The 20792-nt window shown below is 39.6% G+C and overlaps 1 protein-coding gene across 11 annotated transcripts in view; it reads right to left on the bottom strand.

Moving 5' to 3' along the window:
• Nucleotides 1-20792, bottom strand: part of CEP170 (centrosomal protein 170) — a 198888-nt gene that overhangs the window by 39825 nt on the left and 138271 nt on the right. For all 11 annotated transcript variants that reach the window (XM_039530488.1, XM_039530494.1, XM_039530491.1 and 8 more), the window contains 2 exons: nucleotides 17563-17689; nucleotides 5796-7673 (listed from right to left, as the gene is read on the bottom strand). In XM_039530488.1, coding sequence (XP_039386422.1) covers nucleotides 5796-7673; nucleotides 17563-17689 — 2005 coding nt within the window. The remainder of the gene's footprint in view (nucleotides 1-5795; nucleotides 7674-17562; nucleotides 17690-20792) is intronic.

The following is a 20792-nucleotide window of genomic DNA, read 5'->3' as shown; positions in this document are numbered from 1 at the left end:
TTGATTCTGAAACAGTTTGAAAATTCGACAGAGAATTGCTATCCAAATCCAATCGCATTTATAACTAAAGGTAGATAGAGCTAAAAGCCTGTTTAATGTTTGGAAAGATCATAAAGATCTGAGGCCAAAATGTGATTGTGTTGCTGTTTGGCCTACGGGTTTCTCATAGTAAACTGTGGAGTTATAGTAACAATATCACAAGTCATGTAAATCATGATATATATTAAAAAAAACTCAGCATGTTTTGCATTAACCTAGCTATCTCTTTGCAGACACAGGATTTAAAAAAAAAACCTTTTGATCTCTGGATGCGCATCCCCTTGGGGCCAGATCAACGCAATAATCCGAGACTTTGAGTCAACTAAAAAGATCAAAGCGTTATAGTGCTTCTGCTCTATTTGAACCCTCTGCTGCTTCTTTCAACTCTCTCCGTCTGTTGGCTTGCAATGAGTTCTCCACCCTCAGGCCAGCTAAATAGTACAACTACTAATCATGTGACATGCAGCCGTTCCAAAACGTGACACTGCCCTTGCACCTATCCTTGCTGCTACTGCTGCTGCTCACCCCCCCATGACCGCCATCTTTCCCCATCAATCTCATAAACTCAGACTTTAAGGCTAGAAGGGACCATTGTGATCATCTAGTCTGACCTTCTGCACTCTTCAACCTCACCAACCCACTTCTGTAATAGACACACAACCTCTGGCTGAGTTATTAAAGTCCTAAAATCATGATTTAAAGACTTAAAGTTACAGAGAATCCATAATTTCCTCAAATTTAAACCAGCAACTGGTCCATGATCCATGCTGCAGAGGAACGTGAACACCCGCCCCCACGGGATCTCTGCCAATCTGACCCAGAAGAAAATTCCTTCCCGACCACAAATTCCTTCCCGACCTGAGTATTTTGACAGGACCCAACAGCCAGACACCTGGAAAAGAATTCTCTGCAGTAACTCAAAGATCTCTCCATCTAGTAGTGTCCCATCACCAGCTGTTGAGGATATTTGTTACTAGCAGTTGCCATGACATTGTAGGCAGTTTGATCCATAAACTTTATGAAGCCCAGTCTTGATGCCAATTAGGTTTTTTGCACCCACTGCTCCCTTTGGAAAGCAGTTCCAAAACTTCACTCCTCTGATGGTAAGAAACCTTCATCTCATTTCAAACCTAAACTTTTTGATGGCCAGTTTATATCCATTTGTTCTTCTGTAAACACTGGTGCTTAACTTAAATAACTTCTCTTCCTCCCTGGTGTTTATCCCTCTGATGTATGTATAGAGAGCAATCATATCTACCCTCAGACTCCATTTGGCTAGGCTAGTCTCCTCTCATAAGGTAGGTTTTCCATTCCTTTGATAATCCTAGTAGCCTTTTCCTGCACCTGTTCGTTTGAATTAATCTATTTTAAACATGGGAGACCAGAACTGCACACAGTATTTCAGATGAGGTCTCACCAGTGCCTTGTATAATGGTACTAACACTTCCCTATCTCTACTGGAAATACTTCACACCCGATGCATCCTAGGACTGCATTAGTCTTTTTCATGGCCACATCATATTGGCAGCTCACAGCCCTTGTGTGATCAACCAATACACTCAGGTTTTTCCTCCACCTCTGTCACTTCCAACTGATAAGCCTCCATTTTATGGTAAAAATTCTTGTTGTTAGTCACAAAGTGCACTTTACACTATTAAATTTCATCCATTTCTATTGCTTCTGTTTTCAAGGTCATCAAGATCTTCTTAATGATACTCCAGTCCTCCTCTATATTGGCACTACCTCATAACTTTATGTCAGCTTCAAATTTTATTGTCATATTCTCACTTTTTGTGCAAAGGCCATTAATGAAAATGTTAAATAAAATTGGTCTCAAGACCAGTCCCTGAGGAACCGCATTAATAACCTCCTGCCAGCCTCACAGTTCACCTTCACTATGACCCCTTTAACCAGTTCCTTATCTACCTTTGAATTCTCATATTAGTCCCCATGTTTTCCAATTTAACAAATATTTTCTCATATGGAACTGTATCAAATATCTTACTGAACTCCAGTAGACTAGATCTACTGTGTTTTCTTTGTCTAAAAAATCAGTTATCTTCTCAAAGAAAGAGATCAGATTGGTCTGGCACAATCTACCTTTTGTAAAACCATGTTTTATTTAACCCAATTACCATTTACCTCTATGTCCTTAGTTACTTCATCTTTCAAAATTTGTTCCAAGACTTTGCATGCAATTGAGGTCAAACTAACAAGCTTGCATGCAGTTTCCTGGATCACTCCCCCGCCACCCTTTCTTAAAAATAGGTACCATATTAGCAATTCTCCAGTCGTAGGGTATGCCCTGTATTTATGGAATCATTAAAAATCCTTGCTATTGGGCTTGCGATTTCATGTGCCAGTTTCTTTAATATTTGTGGATGGAGATTATCTGGGTCACCCAGTTTGGTCTCACTAAACTTCTTGAGAATTGTCTTCCACATCAGGTGTGGTAATTTCTACCGCCACATACTCATTTCCATTAGCCAGCCTGCCACTACCCCATAGCTCCTCAATACCCTTATTAAACCTGAGGCAAAGTATTTGTTTGACTATAAAAGGGTTAAAAAAAAACTAGATAAATTCATGGAGGATATGATTAATGATCAATGATTAGCCAGGATGGGCAGGGATGGTGTCCCTAGCCTCTATTTGCCAGAAGCTGGGAATGGGCGACAGGGAATGAATGGATCACTTGCTGATTACTGGTTCTGTTCATTCCCTCTGAAGCACCTGGTGTTGACCACTGTCGTAAGACAGGATACTGGGCTAGATGGACCTCTGGTTTGACCCAATATGATTGTTTTTATGTTCTTATGTATAGGTGTTGGGCCATGCCTAGATTATCTCTAATCTCCATCCCATCCTCAGTACTTAGTGGGCCCACTTCTTCTTTCCTTGTTTTCTCTTTTTATTTGTATGGCTATGGAACCTTTTATTATTGGTTTTAATTTCCTTTGAAAGGTCCAATTCTGCTTGGCTTTTGACAGTTCTCACTTTTTCCCTACACGTTCTGATCTCCGAGAGGTAGCTTTCCTTGCTGGTCCTGTTTGAGATGCTTGCTCATCCAACTTGCACTGCAACCCTTCCCTACAAATTTTCCCCCTTGCTTGGGATGCAGGATTCAGATAGTTTCTGCAACTGTGGCTTAAGATAATTCCAAGGCTCCTTATATATAAACACTTTCATCTAATGGTCTTTAAATGACTTTACAAATTAATAAAATAATGAATGAAGCATCTTAACAACCTGCTGAGGTGAGCAATGATTGTCATAATTTTAGAATGAGGCAAATAGAGGCACAGTGTGACTAGGGGGTCTGTGTACATTAGGGACTGTTACACTAGTATAGCTACACAGACACAAATTTCTGTAATGTACACATGCTCATAGCAGCATGGCCACAAGTCACAAAGTAAGATTGTGAAACAGCCACATAGTGCCTGAAGAGTTTATTAGATCATATTTTCTCTCTGATATTGGCTTTGACTGTTTTGTTAATTGCTTTATTATTATTATTTTTACACTTTACACTCATACCTTTGTTTTCCATAAATTTTAGTTTTATAATTATAAGGTTTGCTTTTTTTAAAAGAGTAGTAGTCTTTCTACTGAAAATATTCCAAACAAAGGTGGTATGCCCTTTTTATCTGTTTGGTTAGCTTGGGATAGATAGCTCATAAGGTGGCAAGCTTTTCAGCTTTTCCCTTTGAAATTGCAAATATTTTCTAAAAAAACCACAGTAGGTTTTGTCCATGGAATGCAGTTAAATCAACAAGAACGTTGCAGGAATGAGAACTGTAACAGACTAAAGCATTCCCCATTGTTAAAGGAGCTGAATACTTAATTATAACAATCATATGGAAGTCAGTAAGCACACTGTAGTTCATATTTTACCAAAAAACCCACCCCTCCTCCTGACTCATACTTTTGTTGAAAACAGAAAACAATCATTTGACAAAACAAGAAATCTTTAGTGTTTACCTCTTCAAGGCTCAATACCACCAGGATTTGGAATAATGATAGCGAATGTTAATTAAATCAACCTTGTAAATTAATGCAACCTAACTAGCTCCTCAGAAGTAACTGTTTTGCCTGAACTGATGTTACAGTCAGTCGACTGGACACACAAATCTCAGATTCTGGTTGAACCATCAGTATTAAACGTGCCTGATAAATACCCAGACAGATAATATGCTGGGAAAAATACCTTCATCTCCCTTTTAAAGTATTAGGGTAGATGGCTTGGGGTATTTTTTTTTTTTTTAGTTTCACTTGAATTCATGAGGATTACTGGCATTTCTGAAGACAACATTCAGAATGTAACAATACACGTGACTTCACATTTCAGGGAACATTAAGATTTATTGTTCAAGGAATAGATTTAAATTAACCTGTGATTTAACCAGTATTTACCTCTCAAGGCAATAAATATTGATAAGCAGCACAATAGAAGTTACTAACTACTAAATATGCAAGTTATATATCAGCAATGGCAATAGTTTTGCCAAAACAGCTCGGTTTATATAAAAAAATAGTCAGTGTGTAAAAAAATATAGAAATGTTTGTATAACAGGTGGAGATGGGAAGTATAATACACTGTTCTGATGACCATTCACATCAGTGAATGCAAAGGAGCCATTCAAGTACAACAAATATGTCATCTGGTGCTTTTGAAGAAAAAATCTGTACTCAGCAGTATTAAAGTTCAAAAGACGAGAAAAGCACTAGTTACCATGAATAAACTGATAAACAAGATGACTTATTTAAACATAAGCATTTTTCTTTAGGTTCTTTAACTAGCTGTGTCATAGATACTTGAAAACTAGCTAATAATCTCTTACATTGCCTTTTCTTCCATTGTCATATGTCAATTTTTAAACAAGATTACCGTTAAAGTGGTAGGCTCAAAACTATTAACTGTAATATTTTTTCATGTGACTATTAAATAATAGGAGAAATGTCAGAGACACTGAATCAACAATTTTGACAATAAGTGATCTGAGAGGAAGAAGAGATCTGGCCTCTGAAAATACAGATCCTCTCTTTTCACATAGGAATAAGTAGCAGAAATTGTTCCAGGACAGGCCTGAAGCCCTTGAGAGTGAAATAGATTTGGGTTAACACACAAACCATTTAGTTTGGGAATATTTCATTCAGTATTTTTGTGTTTAGAAGTATATATATTTTTCTATTTGTTACTTCTTTCTTTGCTTATTTTTGTAATTAAATTACACTTTTGTACTTTTAGAAGCTAATCTTAAATTACCTTGCATTTATCTTGTTGATGCTCCATGCCTTCCTCAGACTGCACTCATAGTTTTGCATACTTACAAACTTTCAAACACATTTCCTTATTTTTTACCTCACCGAACAGTGCTGCTGACCTTCTAAACTTTTAGAATACTGACCCAAGCAAAAGAGGTTTCTAGTATATCTACATTTTTGTACTATGCCAATCACTGCACCATTTGAGCACCCCAGATACTATAGTTTTTTGGAAGTTTCTGGTAAAAATCATAAACCAAATGGCTAAGGAATTAAAATCTCTTGTTCTTGTATTAAATTTAAAAATATCTGCAACGATAACTAATGGAGCTTCTTTCTGAAAAGAGGAGGACTGCTTCTACTAAAGTTTGAGTTAATACTTCATAATAAAGCATTATTAGTTTAACACTTATAAAAAGAGAAAAACCCAAGAAAATAAACAAAATATCAAGTAGTGAAAAAGACTAAATCCAAATAATCTCACATACCTGATGGAGAATTATGGGCGGAGGTCAATGATTTGGATTTAGAATCAGAAAGTCGAGAAATGCTATTAGCTCTAGTTCTAGCAGAAACTTTACTACTATCTGCTGATGGTGTTAATCTTCCACCACTTCTAATGATGGCTTCTGCAGTACGAGATGAGGCAGTGCTTCTAGTTATTGTGGCTTCAGAGTCACTACGTGCTGATAAAGAACCGAGCCTAGTTCTGCGTGGTTGGGCAAGTAAGTCAATTCTGGAGATATTTCTCCTTCCTGAGGGAGGCTTTGATGTAGAACTTGTAGTGGACACTTCAGATGCCACTGAAGCTTTATCTGCATCAGCAAGTTCGCTATCTGAGGCTTCACCAAGTCGTGCTCTGCGCAAGAGAGAAGTCCTCGTGGGACGAGGCCTTGGAAGAGTGATTGACTTACTGGATTGCCCAGTTGTAACAGGAGAGGTCTTTGATTTAGCTGACTTACTGCCTTCCATTTTGGAATGTAAGAGTTCATCTGCAGAGGTAAAATGACCCCTTCCATGTGATTTGCCAGAATAAGTTTCTTGGTCTGAAGACAAGATATCAGATATGGCAGAATGAGGTACACTAGATGTTTGGTCATCATCTGTTAAATCTACTGAAGGTTGCCTCATTCTTCCACTGGGTTGCACAAGTTTACGACCCTCTGCTCTTGAACCAGCATCTGAAGATCGGCTTTTAGTTTTCTTTTCTATCTTTTCTCTAGCATTTGTTGCAGAAGAAGATTTTAAAACATCTTTGGAAGGAGAACTAGTGGAACATCTATCTTTATAGAGGGTAGTAAAGCTCTTTCGCTTTTGAGTGGTTTTTCTTTCAGTGTCACCAGTAACCAGACTGATTGTGCTAGCAGTGTCTACATCTGACTCAGGTGATATAGAATTATCTCTGTTATAGCTAGGAGTTTCAGGTCCTTCATCTGTTTTGTTTTCTTCTCGTAATTTAGCTTCAAGGAACGCCATTACTGCTTCTGTGTCTTTTAAAATAAGTGTTGTATCCAGACTAGAATCAGTGTCCACAGAATCACTTCTCTCACGTATTCTGTTTGTGGAGGTTAAAGCAAATGAAGGGGGAGTAGATCCAGTTTGTTTATTGATATGAGGAATAAGTTCTATAGGTATATTTGTGCTAGGTTTATCTATAGTAAAGCTGCCTTGTCTCACTAACGGTTTTGAAGATTCTTTCTTCTCTCCTCCAAATCCTTTTGGAGTTTGGCCTTTTATAATTTCCTCTGTTTTTTTTCTTTTCCCTTCACTTTGTACAATCTTCATTTCTGCTTTACTTGTGGAATGTCCTGGGGCTTTTTCTTGATGATTATCCAACATTTTATGCAGAGTAGGAGTCTCCTCTCTACCTTTCTCAACTTGATTGGCAATAAGTTTAGCTGAAGACACTTTAGTTGAAGTCCTATGTGCCTGCTCCTTTTGCTCTTGCTGTTGAATTTTAGCTAAAGCTAGCTTTACAACTGAAGTTTCCCTGACAATTTCACTTTTCTCTTTACTGAAAGAAGAGCAGCTAATGGGGTGAGAAGACACTTTGTTGTCTCCACCAGGTTTAGAAGTAAGGCCATTCATTGTCCTATTTGCCTTAGCCATGCTCCTACTACCTGCATCTTGTGGCATTTCTTTTTGGGATGCATGAGTTGGAGTTTCTTTCTCTTGAAGTTCTGTGTCTTGTTTTTCACCTATCTCTGATCTCTGATGAGGTGTAACCTTTGCTCTTGAACTTTCAGTGGCTTTTTCCTCTTTTGGAAGCTGTGGAAGTGTTCTCCTCTTTCGTTCACCTTGGCTAGTCACAGAAGTGGCTGAGCTAGTACTTCTAACTGAAACACCAGATTCACTGATATCAGTATCTAAAAACAGAATGAAAAAACCTTTCGGAAATCAGTGACTGAAGAGCAAATCTGCTAATGGAAACATGCATTCTTAAGGCTACATAGAAGTAATTAACAGATTACATTATTTCTATTGCACAGAGAATTGGAACTTTGTCTTTTGTGAAATGACATTTAAAAGTCCTCCTAAACCCCTCCTAAACCATGAGACAATAGATTATTAAACCAGTCAACTACTTTCATCAATCTATTAGTCACAGAACAGACATTTTAAGATACTGGAGAAAAATATTATCTATTAGTAAAAATACTTTTATGCTACAGTATGGCACATGAAGGTTCTGATAGAAACAAGGGAATATTTCACTCTGTGACAAGCCTTTGTAGCACACATCAAAGCACTGATATGAAATGAACATCTGTCAAAGTAATGGAATTCTTGTGTGGTTTCATACAGGGATCCCCTAGCAACCAAATGCACAGAGCTATGTATTATCTTTAAGCAGCATCTTCCCTGGAACTTGGTGTTCTGCATGGTTGGACAAAGGAAGATGAAAAACTACAGTGGGAGTAGGGCAGGAATAAGAAGAGAGAGAGCGATCTTCTCTCTTGGTCCTGGTATCTGCTTGCTAACAAACGGGCTTATTTTCCTTCCACAACTGGCGAATTTTGGCTGTGACCGGACAGTCACCCACTTGTGAACCACCTTGTGTTCATGACCACAAGGTTGAAAATCTAAAGACCAGAAAAGTGGCTCTCAAACTGTTGAGTATGGGCCACCAGTAGCCTCGAGTATTTCCTAGCTGTATACAAAATTAAACAATTTGAATTCAAGCAGAGTAGGATTTGGGTGATGGATAAGAAAGTGGGTCTACGGGAGACACTCTTGGTGGAAATGGTCTGCAGAATGAAAAAGCTAGAGATCCACTGTGTCTAGATCGGGAAGGGCAAACTATGTCCCGCAGGTCAGATGTGGCCCATCAGGGCTTTCAAACTGGCCTGCGGGATTGCCAGCCCTGTGGCGCAGCAGGGCTAAGGCAGGCTCCCTGCCTGCCCTGGCCCCACACCGCTCCTGGAAGTGGCTGGCACCATGTCCCTGCGACCCCTGGGGAAGGAGGAGAGCAAAGGGCTCTGTGCACTGCCCTTGCCTGCAAGCACCGTCCCCCACAGCTCCCACTGGCTGGGAACAGGAAACCGTGGCCAATGGGAGCTTCAGAGGTGGTACCCACAGGCGAGGGCAGCATGCGGCAGAGCCGCATGCTCCGCTCCACCCCCAGGAGCCACTGCTGGACATGCTGGCCACTTCTGGGAGCGGCGCGGGGCCAGTGCGGGTAGGGAGCCTGCCTTAGCCCCGCTGCCTACTGCTGCCACTATGGAGCTGCTTGAGGTAAGCGGCACTGGGCCGGAGCCCACAACCTGAACCTCTCCTGTACCCTGCACCCCAAACCCCTGCCCTGAGCTCCCTAAACCCCGGCTTTGAATCCCCTGCTTCACTCTCCTATACCTCAACTCCCTTCCCTGAGTCCCCCCCCTGCACTCCGCACCCCCTCCTGCATCCCAACCCCCTGCCCTGGACCCCCTGCCGCACCCCGCACACCTCCTGCAGCCCAACCCCCTGCCAAACCCCCTCCTGCACTCCGAACCCCCGGCCAAGCCGCCTCCCGCACTCCGCACGCCCTGCTGCACCCCATACTCCTCCTGCACACCAAGCCCCTGCCCAAAGCCCCCTCCCACGCCACGCACTCCCTCCCGCACCCCAACCCCCTGTCCCAGCCCTACATTCATGGCCCTGCATACAATTTCCCCACCCAGATGAGGCCCTCGGACCAAAAAGTTTGCCCACCCCTGGTCTAGATGATCTAACAGGTTTTTTCCATCTTTACATTTCTAATTCTATGAAATGTTTAAGGACTTTTGTTTATGTTACTGGTACCCTGCAGGACCCAGATTCTTAATAGACTATAGAAGTCATTAGAGAGACAAGGTGGATCAACTTCTGTTGTGAATGAGACAAGCTGCCAAACTGTGTGTAAGCGTCTCTCTCTAATATCATGAGACTGACACAGCTACAATAACTGCAAACAAGTACAGAAGTTATGATATTGTGGCTGTTGTAAATGCACAGTAAATCTATTTTTCTCAGGACAATGATTAATTGTAAAGCTGCATTGCTGAAACAATCTGGTACTTCTTGAGTCTACTAACTTCAAATGGCTGTTACCAAACTCCAAATTAATTAAGTTTAAACTGTGTGTGTCATGAAGTCTGCTACAGTCTTTAGGCTCATGCAGGATCACAAAGCTGGTAGCACATGTTTTTAAAACCAAAGAGAAAAAATAGTAAGAAAAACAAAAAAGATGTACCCCTGTAAGTCTGAGAATAATGCCAGGAAATATGGGACCTACCACTCCAGTACTTTAATTGTGTGGGCGTTCTAGGGTTTCCACTCCCTCCAGTCCTACATGCTATGCAAAATTGCTCTGCAGAAGATGGTCAGATTTCCACTTGTTTCCACTGCTTTTAGTCACAAAAAGTGAACACGTCCAACACGGAAGTTCAACAGCTCACTAATATTCTCTATTTTAATTCTTTTGCTGACTTCATTTAATGCAAAAAGAAGCAATCAATGTCTCTAAGCATAGTGGCTTCATCAAGCTGATAAGACTGAATCTGCCCCAGCTCCTTTTCCCTCAGTTTTGTGTAATAAAGAGATCCTCTGTGACTCAATTGCTGGCTGGAATATGTACTTTGAGGGCTGTGTGTCATTTGGCCTTGCAGCCTGGAACCACATTGAAAAAATATTTTTTCTATGAAGCCCAGAGTCCTCAAAGTCCTGTTTCAGACATTCTTTAGTCCTCCATTAAACATCTTTCCCTGCCCACCTGAGAATAAGAACCATCAGCACCTCACTTATGTAAGACTCCATTTATTGGGGATCCTCCCATGACCAACTAACATGTTTTAAAATGTCCCTTTCCACTCTGTGAGCAAAATCATATTCAACGTTGTGCTATTAAATACTGTTTCTAATATAACACATTTGCCCAGGGTAGACAATGTCACACAGGAGGAAAAGGAGAGTGCAGTCAACTTGCAAAATACCAAGACAGCAAAGTGTTGCTGGCTAAAAGTTAACATAGGATTAAATCAACCTTAGTTTTGGTCTGCAGGCACCCAAAGACAATGACTGTAGACAGTCCGAATTGCTGTCTCTCAAACAGACAATATAATGAATGAAGTCTGCCTCCATCCCAATCAGGGAGATTGACCAGGTTCAGGTGTCCCAGGACAGAGGGACTTTGAAATGGATAAAAGACTGTCTGTGATTGGGAAGAGATACTAACTGAAGGGTCAGACAAAGGTAGAGGCTGCAGGACCACAGTCTACCTTGTTCAGCCCCATGCTGGGGGTGGGGGGGAATGCCTTCGACAAGGGTAAGGTGGCCACTCACACGTTTCTGGAATAGCAGACATTCCAGTACTTCTGGGAACAGCATGGGTCCGCATTCGCTGGCATGACCTTGCGCACACAGAGCATGCAAAGCCACGCTGCATGGGGGTCACTATTTTTAGGACCGCTCCATGCCAGCTGAGGTGAGTGGAGCAGCATGCTCTTAAAAATGGCATCCCTCATCCAATTTTGTCCCTGTATTGGACAGGGGACAAACCTCTCAATACTGGACCAGTGGCTTCCCTAGCCAAGGGCATGGGGCAGCACAACCTAAACTTGAAAGATAAGGAAAAGGTTTAGGTAAGATAATATGCAGCGGCGGCTCCAGGCACCAGTGCTCCAAACGCATGCCTGGGGCGGCAAAGCCGTGGGGGGCGCCCTGCCGGTCCCTGCGAGGGTGGCAGTCAGCCAGCCTTCGGCGGCTTGCCTGTGGGAGGTCCGCCGGTCCCGTGGATTCAGCGGCAATTTGGTGGCAGGTATGCTGAATCTGTGGGACCGGTGGACCTCCCGCAGGCATGCTGCCGAAGGCTGCCTGACTGCCGTGCTTGGGGCAGCAAAAAAGCTAGAGATGCCCCTGATAATATGCATATAGGTGTTTTGCTTTTTCATTGCCATTGTTGTTTCCTCTGTTGTTTTCCTGTGGATAAATAAGCAGTACTCTGTTTGGAACAAGCTGTTCTCTGTCAATAAGCTTTCATACTGCTCTCAGGCTCCTGGATGGAGGGGTCAAAATCGATTTGGACCTTCTTAAGATTGTAGTTTTGAACAGGGCTGCCATGACCTGGGGACCCAGTCTAAAAGGATTCCATCCTGAGAGAAGTACAGGTGGTGCAGGCCTATCACTTGGAAAAGATGTGCACGGAGAAACCGAGTGAGGGATCAAAAGTACAGCTCACCCTGGAATAGTAACAGCCTACCATAAAGATTATTGGGGTGAAAAAAAACCAGTTACCTACCTTTCCATAACTGTTGTGCTTCAAGATGTGTTGCACATGTCCATTCCAATTTAGGTGTGCACATGCACAGATGTCAAAGCCCTCAGTGGTAGCCACTGAGGTGGTTCCCTGTCGCTACGCACCACTGCGTGCTGGTATAAAAGCAGAGCTGCCCGATCCTCCCTCAGTTCCTTCATACCGGACAGACTCTGACAGAGAGGGGAAGGTGGGCGGGTCACAGAATGCACACGTGCAACACATCTCAAAGAACAGTTATAGAATGGTAGGTAACCCTTCTTTCTTTTCTGAGTGATTGAACATATCTATTCCACTGTAGGTGACTCACAAGCAAATATACATGGAGGTGGGTTCGGAGCCTACCTGAAGAATGATTGTAAGATGACCCATCTGAAACTGGACTGACGGGAAATGCCATAATGAGAAGCAAAAGTGTGGAGTGATGAATAGGTTGCTGCTTTACAAATGTCTGTGATCAGCACTTGCACCAAGAAAGCTGCAAAAGCTGCCTGCATTCTAGTAGAATGTGTCAACATTCTAGCTGGCGGGATTGTATTAGTTAGTTGCTAGCATAAACAAATGCACTAAGAGATCTGGGATGAGATTCTCTGAGTGGAATATGGTTGGCCTTTATGTCTGTCTGCAATTGCTACAAACCACTGAATAGAAGCTCTAATAAGATTTAGCCCACTCCAGGTAGAAAGCTAAAACCCTTCTCACAGCTGCGTGAAGCTTTTCCTCATCCCTATGCGCATGGGGTTTTGGAAAGAATGTGGACAAATAAATTGCTTGGTTAACATGGAAATTAAAGACTACTTTCATGAGAAATTTTGGACGATAGTGGATATAAATTTTATTCTTATATAAAACTGTACCAGAGTTCTCAACTTGCCCACCCTTTTGCCTGAGGTAATAGTCACCAAAAATGCTACCTTCATAGAAAGTTGAAGGAGGGAAAAAGTGGCCAGGGGCTCAAAGGGAGGTCCTATCAATTTTGCTAAGAATAAGTTCAGATCCCAAGGGATGGGGTCTTGTATATGTGGCTATAATTTGACCAAGCCCTTTGGGAATCAGGTGACAATGGGGTTTGAGAAAAGGGATCTATTATCCACCAAGAAGTGGAAGGCTGAAACAACTGCCATATGGATCCTTATAGATCTAATAGTCAAACTCTGTTTTAGAGCTAGAAGATAGTCCAGGTGTGTCCAATTCTGGAGAAGTGCTTCCACTTAGCCAGGTAATTGTTCCTAGTTGAGAATTTTCAGGGGATGGCCTCGGCAGACCTGGCACAGACTCTGGAGGAGACAATCCTCTCTTGGGAGACAAAGCATTCCAGCGGGGTCTCTCTCCCCTGAACACTTTGAGTGTCTGCCGCTGTCTGGCTTCAGGACTGACTAAGTTCAGCGAGGAACTGAACTTGAGAAAGGCCTAAGCCTTTTCTTCAGTACGAGGGAACAGTCCTGAGGACCAGCCGGCATCTCCAATGAAGCGCTCTGTATCGAAGTTGATAAACTTGGGGCAATTTCTCCATGTGTTAATTCCAACAGGGGTCAAAGTGCTGTGTCCTTAGGCAAGCACATAAGCCTCCCCACCCTGGTTTTTTTGAGTGGGGCTTGAATCTTTGCAAATGTGACATTTGTTACTAACATGGGATTCCCCCAAACATTTCAAGTGGCCAGATGTGGACCGCTGACCGGTATGGGCTTTGCACAGATTCAGAAGGACTTAAATCCCACCAAATGAAGTATCATTCTGATACTGATATTGGTACCAAAAGATAAAAAGTGGTAAAAAAAAAATCATAAAAATGGAAACCTAGCACTAAAATAGTCTAAACTAACTATAACTAAAACCACTAATCTACAACAAATAGGATCTTTATACAGAAAGGAGTGAGGAAAGCACTTGAATTAACAAGTCTGGATTGCTCCGACAACTGTCACTGGCGGAAAGAAGGAACTGGGGTGTGTCAGGGACAGCTCCGCTCCCTTTTACCAGCATGCAGTGTGGCGATAGACGATGCTTGAGCCATCCCTATGGTACCACTGAAGGGAAAAAATCTCAGACATTTCTGCAAGTGCATAGTTCTGGGACCAGGGAGGCTTTCCCCCGAATGGTATACTAACTATAACTATTAAGCTAAAATATAAAAGTATTTACAATGAGTTTACTTTACAGGTAATGCATGGAGTGAAGGAAGACATGATTCCGACTCAGGCCATTCAGCGGCAAGAAGGAACTGGAGAGGCATCAATCCTCTTCTACCCTTGGAATATGAGGGAAGCTACTGTGTATATGTGGGTCAATGGATGCTGAAAAATTTCTGGACTCATAGGGAACAGCACTCAAAGAATATATATTTAGACATTTCTACAATAAATATTAACTACAGTAAAAGTAGAGAGAAATATTCATTTTACTCAGCATTTCCAGTAACAGCTCTCTGCACACTACCCTTTGCAAATGTGCTAGTTGCTGGTACTGTGTGTTGCAGAATGCCAGGTGCTAAATACTTCTATTTTTAATATGCTTCTGTAGTTATCTGAGACTAAAAAAGTTTTAACTTTGTATCATTGGTAAGAATTACAAAGTCATCCATTTTTCACAACGAAGTCATGCACACTAACTCCTAAATTAGTCCAGCAGAAAATTCCTCCAAGACATTATCCCTGCACTGCAGCCAACATGATTGCAAGAGAATACTGTGGTTTTAGGAAAGCAGCGTGGTTTTAGGGTGGAATTTTGATATTACATTCATTTCAGTGTCATGAACAAAAAACAAAACAAAACACAAAACAAAACAAAACAAAAAAGAGACATGCCTTGGTTGCAGGACAGCAATATAAAGCACTGGAGTAGTAGCTCATGAGTTCCTAGTCAATTAATAGTATGCTCATTTCAATAGTTAGAAAACTCAGTGAGACTATATCGCCCTGTGATTTTCAGTCCATTTTATAGTAATGCTTTAAGATAGAAACAGCTATATAAATGTGTAATATTTACAGTAAGAATTTAAATACATCATTATCATCACAGCGTTTAAGAGCTCTAGTGATAGACAAGGACCCAATTGTGCTAGCACCATAAAACAAAGAACAAAAAGAAACCTGGGCAGGATTTAAAATTTATAACCTTATAAACCTTGCACTAGAACCTTTGATTTTCAAGAATCCGTGTTTAAATAATCAACCCTGTGTTCTGCATTGAACTTTTACAAATAAAGGTGAAAAGAAGAGAAAAAGTAAACAAAGGGATCACCTCCTTCACAGTCAAATATATGTTTTAATGCACAACATGAGGAACAGCATATTTCAAATAAAAAAGTCTGGAAAAGTTGTTAATAAAAGAAGGAGGGAGCCTGAACACTTGCCACTCAGAAGAGACAGGATAATGTGGTTTGGCAACTGCATAGGCGTTCTGATGATAGTAATATCAAATTATGCTTAGAATGTTTATTTGGACCGTACAGCTGAAGTTTCAGGTTGACTGTTTACTGTTCAGTGCACTAAAGCTCAGTGGGAAGGGGTATATACAGGGAAATATACTAATAAAAAGATCTGACAAGCTTACCCAAACTGAATCTTTGAATGTCTCCTTTTATATTTTCCCAATATAGGTACCAATAACCTTTTTTCTATACTATTCGGCCTATTTTATCATTAATATAAAGCAGGGCTGTCAAGCAATTAAACAAATGAATTGTGATTAATCGCATTGTTAAACAATAGAATACCATTTATTTAAATATTTCTGGATATTTTCTACATTTTCAAATATATTGATTTCAATTACAACACAGAATACAAAGTATACTGTACTCAGTTTATATTTATTTTTATTACAAATATTTATACTGTAAAAAAATAGTATTTTTCAATTCACCTCATACAAGTACTGTAATGCAATGTCATTTTCATGAAAGTTGAACATATAAATGTAGAATTATGTACCAAAAAAATTGCATTAAAAAATAAAACAGTAAAAGTTTAGAGCCTACAAGTGCACTCCGTCCTATTTCTTGTTCAGCTAGTCACTCACACTCAGACAAACAAGTTTGTTTACATTTGCAGGAGACAATGCTGCCTGCTTCTTGTTTACAATGTCACCTGAAAATGAGAACTGGTGTTTGCATAGCACTGTTGTAGCTGGCGTCGCAAGACATTTACATGCCAGATGCGCTAAAGATTCGTACGTCCCTTCATGCTTCAAGCACCATTCCAGAGGACAGGCATCCATGCTGGTGACGGGTTCTGCTTGATAATCCAAAATAGTGCAGTCTGATGCATGTTCATTTTCATCATCTGAGTCAGATGCCACCAGCAGAAGGTTGATTTTCTTGTTTGGTGGTTCGCGTTCTGTAGTTTCTGTATTGGAGTGTTGCTCTTTTAAGACTTCTGAAAGCATGCTCCACACCTTGTCCCTCTCAGATTTTGGAAGGCACTTCAGATTCTTAAACCTTGGGTTGAGTGCTGTAGCTATCTTTAAAAATATCACATTGGTACCTTCTTTGAATTTTGTCAAATCTGCAGTGAAAGTGTTTTTAAAACGAACAACATATGCTGGGTCTGCTATAATATGAAATAAATGGCAGAATGCTGGTAAAACAGAGCAGGAGACATACTATTCTCCCCCAAGGAGTTCAGTCAAAGTTTAATTAACACTTTTTTTAACGAGTGTCATCAGTATGGAAGCACATCCTCTGGAATGTTGGCTGAAGCATGAAGGGGCATACAAATGTTTAGGATATCTGGCACATAAATACCTTGTAATACTCGCTACAAAAGTGCCATGTGAATGCCTGTTCTCCCTTTCTGGTGACATTTGAAATAAGAAAAGGGCAGCATTATTTCCTGTAAATTTAAACAAACTTGTTTGTCTTAGCAATTGGCTGAATAAGAAGTAGGACTGAGTGGACTTATAAGCTCTAAAGTTTTACATTTTTTTGTTTTTGAGTGCAGTTATGTAACAAAAAAATGATCGACATTTGTAAGTTGCACTTTCAAGATAAAGAGATTGTATTAAGGAACTTGTATGAGGTGAATTGAAAAATACTATTTATTTTGTTTACCATTTTTACAGTGCACATACAGTGTAATAAAAATATTATAAAGTGAGCACTGTACACTTTGTAGTCTGTGTTGTAATTTAAATTGATATATTTGAAAACGTAGAAAAACATCCAAAAATAGTAAATACATTTCAATTGGTATTCTATTGTTTAACAGTGCAATTAAAACTGAGATTAATCATGATTTTTTTTTCAGTTAATCGCATGAGTTAACTGCGATTGATCAACAGCCCTACTATAAGGACTAATTAAATATAATTATGAGGTTGGTTTTTTGTTTTTTTGTTTTTGTTTTTTTAAGACTTAGCAGAAATGTAACTGATGATGAATCTATAGTACTGGTGATATTTAAACTATTTGTCTAGTTCTGTAACTAAGTCTTTCACTTCCACACACTCTTTGCTACAGAAATTAATACGACAACAAATTATCCTACCGTTTTCTAAAGGAGCCGGTGCAGATGACTCCAACCTCATGTCATCCTGGTCATGTCGTGTATGATTAGCAGCCAAACTAGCCCACTGGGACACCCAACGTTTACTTCCAGAGGCAGAAGAGCCTTCCTAAGAAAAAAAGAAATAAGACAAGAAACAGCAGATTTTGCTTAAAAATATGTGATATAAAGTTGATAAACTGGTATATTATCAAAACACAGATGTGTTTGAAATCTTAATTATTTTCATGGAAAGTGCAAATATTAAAGGAATTCATTTTAATTTATTTTGGAGAATCCTAATGTTAATACTGGATTGATAGTCTTAAATCCTTTATTGCTCTAGACAGATGCAGAATAACTACAGGCTGGGCAGTGGTTGCCAACATTTTCCCACTGAGATGAATATTCAAACAATATATATTATGTGAAAGAATATATGCCTAGGTGAAACAAGATTATTTCATTTCTGAATTTAGAAGAAGTTGTTGACAAAGGTAGAGCTAGCAGGCTTTAATCACTCAAAAATTAATATATTTTTTCGAGGGGGGGGGGGGGGGAATGAAAGGGCAAGGCAGATATTTTCTCCAGAGTAAAAGGGAAGCTATTAAATTGACCCTGACAGGAAGACTAGTTTAAGGATTGGAGAAGCCAGATAACTTGGAGTACTTCAAAAAATAATGGGTATTAGTAGCATATGTAAACATAACTGCCTGAAGATAAAGGTGTCTGGAACTGTATTTCAACATGAAAATGTGAAGTGACTGGAAAAGGTATCTGGCTCTGTAAATTATAAATAAACTGTATAGTTCAAGTCCAATAATATAGCTTAATGTATGAGCCAAAACACTGAATTGCATTTTTGTAGCCAAAACAAAGGAAGCTGAGGACATTTTTAGTATAGATAAAAATTAAATGATTGTGTTTACAAGATAACCAGGATTGTCTTGGAGGTATCACTGTTGTCAATGTAAGGAATCAATGATCTGGAAAGAACAGGGTCATAAAAGATATCCTGAGAGAAACTATGCTTGAATAGCTTTGATTTCTATTTAATTAGCTTTCCTTTTTAATCAAAGTTTAGACTTTTAAAATTAGGCTTACATAAAGGACATGTCCTTATGTCTATGTGTTGAATCATATGACAATTTAATTTTACTGTTGTATAATTTAAGATTATTCTGGAAAAGGTCTCTAAATACGCAAATATAATACTGCTATTTCATCTAACATATCGCAGCATCACTGTCTGTGCATCTCACTCATTCACATAGCCCAACAAAAATCATATCTCCAAAGGCTCTACTGAAGTTAATGAAGACTAACAGGATGGATCCAAGGGGCAGAGGGGATTGTGTGCAGGGAATTCATCTTTAAGAGTCTAAAAAGAAAAATTTTACTGACAATTTACATCTCCAGTGAAGATGGGTAACTCTAGCTAGACAACAGTGGTAATCATAGATTAAGGTAGAGGAACTGAGACCCACAAATGTACCTCACGAAGAATCTGGATGAGCTACCTGCACTCTTGAGAGTTTAGCTGAATCTCTCTTGTCCACTGAATTCTTCGCACTTCCAATTAGAGTGCCAGTTAGGGTCTATTGTGATGGTCGTTTTCCCACTAGGAACTGGACTGAAATTCCTACATATTTTATCTAAATCATCTGACAGTCCTGAGACATTAGGAAATATCAGCAAACTATTTTACTGAGTGTCTAAAGTAAAAGGTTCTCTATTTTATTAATTTTGAGTCAGCCCCATTCACTCAATCCTTCTTTAAATGTTTAAAACCCCAAATCATTAATTTGTTTAGACTTCACACATAGAAATAATACATTTTAAAGAACAAAACAACTGAAAATCATTCTCTCATTTAATTGTCAAGATTTGAATTCATGGTCCTGAATTGCCCCTGCTGATGCAGTTGACATCACTAACACAAAAGAGTACAAAGAATGCTATGAATCTAGCTTCCAACACTATTTTAGGAATGTGAAATGCAGGAGGAGCCCATCAGCCTGATCTCTGCCATTAGACAAGCCAGCAATTTGAATTCATTTTTCAAAATCAAATGTTACAAGTTTCAGTTCTACTTATAGAAAATTAAGGCAATTTTTCATTTACTTTAAGTGTGTATTACTGGCCACAATGGAGAACAAAATGATGGCAAAAAGAATGAAAGACCTTTCTACAACAGTTCATATATTGTACTGAATTATATAAATAACTTGCAGTATTTAAAGACTAATTGAAGAGATTTTTGTTAACATCTAAAGATTCATCTTCCTCTTTGGTTTATCCTAAACGTTATTTACTTCATTTTCTCCTGTTCCCATTAACAGTATTGTTTTTATTACAACACTAAAACTCCTGCCAAAATATGATGTAGAGACCAATTAATCACCTGTGAACCATATGCTAAAGGGAAATCTGAGTAGTTCAGCTTATACTACCCATAAACCCAGGAACTTAATCACCTTTATCAGAAGTCTGAACTCTATCATTTTGTGGAATAGGATATTATGGCCAGCTTTCGCTGACCCAAAAATTAATTATAACAAAACGAGCTTTATATTTTACTTTCAGAAGACAATTAAATTAGTTACACTGCCAACATATAACTCCTACTTTTTATGTAGTATTCAGGGCCACAGGTTATGTTGCTGAACCTCTGCTAGAGTATTGTGTTGTGAAGACAGTCACATTAAGCAGCTTATCTTCCTTCTTAAATTTCTACTACAATAACAAATAGCTTACCAAAAGTGATAAAGTTACAAAATAGTTTTATTTTTAAGCCTAACATACATCACCATGCTGGAAAACATCCAATAGGACACAGATATATAAAAAAAATTAAGTTACCAATCCTATAGTTATTCCTATAAGAAATCGTACCAACAGCCTCTCAGACTTCCAAATCACCAGGGAGACATCCTCTGAGCATCATCTTATATTGCATAAGGAGTTTCCAAATCCCCCTTTCAGACAGTTTCAGATTTAAATTTAAGACTTTGACTGCTCAAGCGATTCACGTTGACCCAACTTTCCCTTATTCACTCCTTTTACCTCCATCCCCAATGAACTGGAGCATCAAATAACCCCTTACTGTGACTTTTAGCTCTAAACTCCATAGAGAGCAGCATAACTTCAGGTAAGATTTATGGACTATGCACCAAGGGATTGCTACGGACATGCTTCAGGTTTAAAGGACATGGCTGAAAAACTCCTACAGT

The sequence above is a fragment of the Mauremys reevesii genome, linkage group 3 (genome assembly GCF_016161935.1).
Source record: "Mauremys reevesii isolate NIE-2019 linkage group 3, ASM1616193v1, whole genome shotgun sequence".
Classification (NCBI taxonomy): Eukaryota; Metazoa; Chordata; order Testudines; family Geoemydidae; genus Mauremys; species Mauremys reevesii.
The sequence above is the reverse complement of the archived record's forward strand: the minus strand, read 5'-3'. Positions and strand labels throughout refer to the sequence as shown.